Genomic DNA, 7,742 nt, shown 5'->3' on the forward strand with positions numbered 1-7,742 from the left:
ACGTCACTCACGTTCATATTTCTTTTCCGTTGGCTGCTTGCGTCCTTTTCATGTCAGCAAATGCAGACCTGCAAAAAGACGGAACAAACAACCGCAGCAAAATATCTCCAATTGATCCTAACGATGCCCTTCAATTCTGCCCTAAAAAAACTGGAGTTGAGTCATCCAAAGAGCTCAATGACTTCTGGCAAAGTTCCGAACACACAAATTAATCATAAATACTCTTATTTTTTACTATTTTATAAATTGCATTTTTTTGTTCCATTCTTCTTTTTCAGTATTATTACTAGATCATATTTTGCAAAAAAGTGTCAACATTATGTTATGCTATTAATGTATTATAAGGTGACATCAAGAACAAAAATGAACAAATTTAATCTCAATTTGAGTTGACTTATAGTTCATAAGATCATTTTTATTCAGAATTTAATTTTTCAGTCTCCAACTTCTTTGCTTGAAAATTATATTTGTTAAAAGCCGACAGTTTCATAATAAAGAAGAATATGCTTATATGCTTTTAAAATTACCCGCCCAAAACTATGTTAGTACGCATTCAGTACACTGCGCGCTTCAGTCAGTACAATCTTAGTACAATTTTCGGCTGAGTGCAGGACTGCAGGACATCGACATCCAGATTCCAGCCGAAAGTCTATGCATCCCTGATGAGAATCATGGGAACCGCTAAAGCTAAACAGAAACGAGAGTAGAAATTTTAGGAATTGTAAAATTATTTCCCAAAATTGTGCAGGATGGCAGGAGATAAGTGTTATGTGTGTAAAATCAGGAAAAAAAGAAGAAGTGAAGAGTATATTGGGTTTTTCCGGTAAGTAAAACTTCTGAAAACTTGTGATAACGTCCACCTAACCTTAAAATGTCGAATGTTTACATTTATCCCGTTTAATTTCTCTCTTCGACTGTTCTATTTTCACATGGAGTTAGTATTCATATTCAAAGGGGGAATAATTTTTTAATAATTCGCTTCCAGATTTCCAAAATGCAATACTAGAAGGAAGCAATGGTGTGAAATTCTAAATTTAACATTGGAAGATTTTGACAGTGATAAGACTAATTCAAGGGGCAAAAAACTTTGCTCAAGACACTTTTCACCGGATTCCATTAACTTCACGTATGCTGTACCTAGACTGAGAGATAATGCACTTCCTGAAGTAGTATTTATTCAAATACTTTAATAATTAATCATTGCTTATTAGTAGGAAAATCCTTAAAATCTCCTGTTTTTTTCTTTCTGTTGAAGATTTCAGTTAATGAAGCTCTAAAAATTACTACGGAATCCACCCCAGATAATAATGAAGGTTCAGTTTGTGATTCTACTGTCCTTGAGGCAATAGAGTTTGATTCAGGAGTTTTTTATTTTTCAAAAAAACGTCCAATTTCAAGAGATCAGGAGCAGGAAGAAGTTTCCGGACAAACTTGTCAATCCAGTGATGAAAATGGTGAAAATTTATGTACAATTTTTTCAGTTACGGGTCATCCATAAATTAAGTTACCAATTTTGGGCTTTTTTTACCTCGCCCGAAAGTAAGGTAACCGTTTCAACAAAATGGTTGAATTTTAAACCAAAACAAATTTTCTACCCAAAGAGATTATTTTTTTATTAAAGTAGTTAAACTTTAAATTGAAAAATTCGAATTAAAGTCTCTAAAAAAAGATTAATTCTCAAACTAAACATGTAATAATAGTTGATATTTCAACCAAAAAATATATTAACCTGAAATAAAAAAATTGGATTTCTTAAAAAAGACGAATTTTCTACCAAAAACATGAATTTTCAACAAAACTGTTGAATTTTGAAACCAAAAACAAGAATTATTTACAAAATAAATGATTTTTTAACCCGAAAATATGAGTTTTAAAAAAAATATATTTTTTAATATTTAAACTTTAAATAAAGTATTTAATTCTCCGAAAAACAATATTTTAAAATAGAAGCAGTTGAATCCATCAAAAAAGAAGGCTTTTCAACGAAATTGTTGGATTTTGAATCCAAAAAGACTAATAATCAGAAAAAAACAACATATTTTTAACTCGAAAATTATTTTTTAAGAAAAATGTTAATTTTCTATCAAACAGTTCAATTTTCACAGAAATAGTGTATTTGAATTTTCAACAGAAAAGATAATTTTCAACCCAATAGTTCAATTTTCTAGCAAAAAAAAAAACACGAAATTTCTACAAAAAGTTGAATTTTCGTCCCAAAATATCTGAATTTTCAACTAAAATTATGAATCTTTGAGAATCATGTAATAATAGTTGATATTTCAACCAAAAAAGATATTAACTATAAATTTAAAAAAATTGGAATTCATCCAAAAAGATGAATTTTCAACAAAATAGTTTAATCTTTAACGAAAAAGGATGAATTTTTAATCAACAATGTGAATTTTCTACCAAAAATACGAATTTTCAACAAAATACATCAATTTTCAACAAAACTATTGAATTTTTAATCCAAAAACAAGAATTATTTACAAAACAAATTATTTTTTTACCCGAAAAGATGAGTTTTCAACCAAAAGGTTTCAAACAACATTTTTTAAAATATTTTAACTTTAAATAAAGTATTAATCAACAATATAAATTTTCTACCAAAAATACGAATTTTCAACAAAATACATCAATTTTCAACAAAACTGTTGAATTTTTAATCCAAAAACAAGAATTATTTACAAAACAAATTATTTTTTTACCCGAAAAGATGGGTTTTCAACCAAAAGGTTTCAAACAACATTTTTAAAAATATTTTAACTTTAAATAAAGTATTTGATTCTCCGAAAAATATATTTTGAAATAGAAGCAGTTGAATCCATCAAAAAAGAAGGCATTTCAACGAAATTGTTGGATTTTGAAGCCAAAAAAAAACGAATAATCAGAAAAAAACAACATATTTTTAATCCGAAAATTATTTTTTAAGAAAAACGTTAATTTTCTATCAAACAGTTCAATTTTCACAGAAATAGTGTATTTGAATTTTCAACAGAAAAGTTAATTTTCAACCCAATAGTTCAATTTTATAGCAAAAAAAAAACACGAAATTTCTACAAAAAGTTCAATTTTGCGTCCCGAAAAATCTAAATTTTCATCTAAAGTGATGAATCCTTGAGAAAAAAAATGTTGTAAAGGTAGTTTCTACTTTAAATCAAGTAGTTGATTTTTCAACCACTTAATTCTCAACGAAATATGTGAATTTTCAACAAAATACATCAATTTCCAACAACATTTTTTAATTTCGAAAACAAAAAAAAACGAAATTATCTACAAAACGAAAAATTTTTAACCCAAAAACATGAGGATTCAACAAAAACCTTAATTTTCTAACAAGCCGTTAAATTTTCACAAAAATAGTTACATTTTTAATCGAATATTTGAATTTTCAATCGAATATATTAATGTTGAACAAGAAAGTTAATTTTGAACCAAATAGTTAAATTTTCTAGCAGAAAATACCAAATCTCTACAAAAAAGTCCAATTTTGGACCCGAAAAATACGAATTTTCTACCATCAAAATTAATTTACTACCAAAAAAAAACGAATTTTCAACAAAATATATGAATTTCCAACCAAATAGTTGAATTTTCAATTAAAATAAAAGTTTTCAACTGCAAGTGGAATAGTTAAATATTTAGTTAAAAAGATTGATCATTATTATTATTAAAGTAGTTCAACTTTGAAACCAAATAGCAGAATTTTTAACAAAGCGAGATAAACTTTTAACTTTTTTGAAAAAGAAGGGTAAGCTTCTTGACAACAGCAAAAGAAAGAAGAATTCTTTAAGAAATGCAGGTGAATTTTAAAATTAATTTAAGACCTTTAAAGTTGGACTACTTTGAAAATACAACTATTTTGTTGAAAATGCAATATATTCCGGCTTGAAATTTTTGGAATTTAAAGTGTTTTGTATTGGATTCAATACGTTACTATAAAGAATTTTCAACAAAATACATGAATTTCCAACCATATAGTTAAATTTTCAATTTAAAATATCAGTTTTCTACCAAAACTGGAATAGTTACATATTCAGTTAAAAAATTAATTCTTAACTAACGGGCCTCACATTCCCTATTTTATAAAATATAGGGACCAAATAGTGTTTTTGTCACACTCATAGGGAATTTAAGATAAAAGAGAAGAAGTCGATGAAATTCATAAAAATTCAAGGTGAATTAAAAAAAATCAAATGAATTTGAAGCAATTTGAAAAAACTTCATTGAATTCAATAACTTTGAAATCAGCTTTAAAATATTGAATTGAGGGAATTTAGAAGGATTCAAGTAAATTAAAAAAATTGAAGAGAATTCCAAAGAAATAAAAAGAATTCGTGGTGAATTCCAAGAAAAATGTCAAATCTTTGAAACTCTACTAATTTCTGACACAAGAAGTAACTAATGAATACAAAACAATTCAAATGAATTGTAACATTTTGAAAATCGAAAAAATTTCATTGATTACAATAAATTTGGGAATGGATTCAGAGAAATTTAAAATAAATGAGAAGAATTAGATATAATTCATAAAAAATCGAACTGAATTTAAAAAGCAATCAAGTGGACTGACAAATTTCAAAAATATAAAAAAATTATTTGAATTGGATTCAAATGAATTAATAAGAATTCAGGGCAAATTCCAAATAAATTGCAAAAAATATTGGAAAATCTCTTCAAATCTTCGAAACACTACGAAATCCCTCATGTATGGTGAAAAATGCTTGGAAATTCCATGAATTTGTTTAAATCTCTTGAAAATGTCTTGGAATCTTTTAAAATTGAAATTGAAATTGAAACCAAATATTTAAAAGAAAACAATTTGAAACTAAATTTTTTTACATAGAAAGCTTTGAGTCTTTAGATTTGCGAAGAACTTTTAATCTTTTAGCGTTATAATTTTAATTGTTCTATTTAAAAAGTGTTTAATTTATAAGTGAAATTGTTAAATTTTGTCGCATAAATAACAATTGAACATTTATGATTTGTAGAAAAAAATTGAATAATTTTAAGAGATATGTAAAAGTTTTGAAAAGATTCAAAATTAATTAAAAACTTGAAATTATTTCAAGTTACTCAAACGAAGTGTGTTAACGTTTTTTCAGAACCCTCATGTATGGTGAAAAATTCTTGGAAATTCCATGGATTTGTTTAAATCTCTTGAAAATGTCTTGGAATCTTTTAAAATACCCTTCAAACTACTTAAATAAATCAAAAAAATTCTGGGAATTTTTTTTAATTTCCTAAAATATTTCAAATCCTTTGATATCTTTTGAAAGCCCTTGAAACTTTTTGAATCACTTGAAAACGCCTTTTACAAATTTTTAAATTTAAAATATATTTAAAATCTTAAAAATAAAATTAATTTTTTTTAATTAATTAAAAAATAAATAAAATACTAGCTAACTGACCTTAATTTTTAAAAAATTAATAATTTTATAATATCCTCAAGTATTTCAAAACCTTTGAAATCCTTGAAATCAACAAACAATTGCTTTATAATCTTTTAGAATAATACAAATTATTTTTAATCCTTTACAGTCTTCTAAACTGTTTTGAAGCGCTTGAAAATGCCAAGGAATTTAAAAAAAATACGTTAAAGTATTTTAAATCCTTTAATCAGTTTATCAATTGATTCTCAGAATCAATATATTTTTTTTAAATTTAATTTTTAAAAAATCAATTCAATTTAATAGAAAAGAGTAAATTCATAGAAATTCAAGTGAGTTAAAAAACTTCCAGTGAATTCATAAAATTCAAGAGAATTTCAAATCTCTTTAAATCTTTAAACCCTAGAAAATACCTCACTTCTCAAATATATTAAAATATATTAAAATACATTGAGAGTTTTAAAATCTCATGCGACCTGTAAAATCATTTCATGCCTTCAGAAATTCTAGACAATTTTTGTATCCTATAATATTTCAAGAGTTTTAAAATGACTTGAAATAAATGAAATTACTTTAAAAATTCTTGGAATCTTTTAAAATTGCCTAAAATCTCAAAAATCCCTTAAAATTATTGAAATCTATTAAAAATTTCTCACAACCTTTATAAATACCCTGAAATATTTTAAAGAATGCAAGATAATTTAAAAGTATGCTCTTTTTATTTGAAAAAGTGACTGTATCATAGAAATTATCTGATTTTTGTTGTTTTTGAATATAAGGACCGGCCTGTGAGGCCTAAACTAAACAAAAAAGTAATTTTTAATCAAATTGTAGAATTTTTAACTAAAAAATCGAAATAAAGATAAAATTAGGGGATATATTTTGAAGTGTGAAATATATTTTCAAACTTATATAGTAATTATTTTTATTTCTTTTTTTTTTTTTCTAGTGTTAACCGTAATTTTTGAGCTTGACCCCATCCACCCTTTAATTTGGTAACTTAATTTGGAATAATAGAGAATCTGTTCCCTTATACGTATTTTTTATTCTCTGACATTCTAAATTTATTCATACATAATTGTAGGTGAAGAAAAAAAACCCGAAGAAACTAGAGAAGTAAGGAAAGTAGATCGTGAAACGTCAGTGTCGCCTGAAAGAATTATAAATTGTCCAACGACGGAGGCAATACGAAATTACTATAAAGAGGAACTGGAGGACGAAAAGGAGGCTAGGAGAAATATGTGTAGAAATCTTTACTTATCGCAGAGACGTAATGCAGTCTTACACAATGTGGTTTCCAAATTGAGATCACACAAGTTCCTTGATTTTTGACAATCGCATGCATAGGCAGAAATAGGTCAAGCTCATTTTTATACCGAGAAATGACAGTGAATTTATTTTTTGAACGGGAATTCTACAAATTTTCAGAAGAAGGAAAAGTGTCCAATTTTGATTTCAACCGTTTTTAAACAATTAGTTAAATTTGTATCTCTTTCTATTATACCATTCAGTTTAGAATGCGTATTTCGAAAATCTTTAACTTTAAAAGTTTTCCATTTCAAATATTAATTTTTAAGCGTGCATTTTAATTTAAAGATTTTTTAAATGTAGTTTTAAAGACTTGATTAAAAATTAGAAGCATTTGGAATACAAGATCAGGGTGGCCGCTGGACCGGAAAACCGGGAAATGACAGTGAATTTATTTATTGACCGGGAATTTTACAAAAATTTTAGAATAAAAATTTTGTCCAGCTTTCATTTCAACCGCTTTTAAATCATTTTCTAAATTGTGATTTTTATCAATTATTATATCATTTAGTTTAGAATGCTTAATTCGAAAATCTTTTACTTTACAAATTTTCCACTTTAATTTTTAAGCATATATTTTAATTTTAAGGATTTTAAAATGCAATTTTAAATGTTAAAAAAACTATAAGTTTTTAAAATCGAAGATTTTTTTATAAAAAAACAGGGTGGCCGCCGGACCGGGAAACCGGGAATTTTATTAATTTCGTGAAGAAATGTCTGCCAAAGTTCAATTTTAACAGTTTTTAAAATAATTTAAGTGCAATTTTAAGGATTGAAACAATTAAAAATTGAACTAGAAAAATTTTGATAAAAAAAGTTTTATTCTATCAACTGTAAATATAAATAAATAATTTTTTAATGGATCTGTGCTCTAAGTATAGAAATCTGAACAATGATTGATTTGACCAAACAATTCTAGATCAGTTCAAAATTCGAGGATTTCCAGATTGTATCTGTTTCAATCCGAAAGTATTGATGAGAATTTAAATTAATATATCATTTATTCTGACAATTTTACTTTTAAATACAAATTTTCATGATTTA

At 25.8% G+C, this 7,742-nt stretch overlaps 1 protein-coding gene across 2 annotated transcripts; it reads left to right on the forward strand.

The window, feature by feature from the left end:
• Positions 1 to 609: 609 nt before the first annotated feature.
• On the forward strand, positions 610 to 6,858 carry LOC117167559. 2 transcript variants are annotated; one of them, XM_033352583.1, is made up of 4 exons: positions 610 to 823; positions 986 to 1,169; positions 1,256 to 1,454; positions 6,475 to 6,858. In XM_033352583.1, exons 1-4 carry the CDS (start codon positions 750 to 752, stop codon positions 6,720 to 6,722), a joined length of 705 nt encoding a protein of 234 aa, XP_033208474.1. In that variant the 5' UTR covers positions 610 to 749; the 3' UTR covers positions 6,723 to 6,858. The 2 variants fall into 2 exon arrangements, with proteins under 2 accessions (XP_033208474.1, XP_033208475.1); XM_033352584.1 differs by having other exon boundaries at positions 986 to 1,166.
• The last annotated feature ends 884 nt before the right edge of the window (positions 6,859 to 7,742 follow it).

This window comes from Belonocnema kinseyi, chromosome 2 (assembly GCF_010883055.1).
Source record: "Belonocnema kinseyi isolate 2016_QV_RU_SX_M_011 chromosome 2, B_treatae_v1, whole genome shotgun sequence".
Lineage (NCBI taxonomy): Eukaryota > Metazoa > Arthropoda > Insecta > Hymenoptera > Cynipidae > Belonocnema > Belonocnema kinseyi.

What these genes read in the sequence shown, in the direction of transcription:
- LOC117167559 (XM_033352583.1), top strand. Translation starts at nt 750, where the DNA reads ATGGCAGGAGATAAGTGTTATGTGTGTAAAATCAGGAAAAAAAGAAGA. An exon ending in GAGTATATTGGGTTTTTCCG is followed by an intron (nt 824 to 985) that starts GTAAGTAAAACT and finishes ATTCGCTTCCAG; the next exon opens with ATTTCCAAAATGCAATACTA. An exon ending in ATAATGCACTTCCTGAAGTA is followed by an intron (nt 1,170 to 1,255) that starts GTATTTATTCAA and finishes TTTCTGTTGAAG; the next exon opens with ATTTCAGTTAATGAAGCTCT.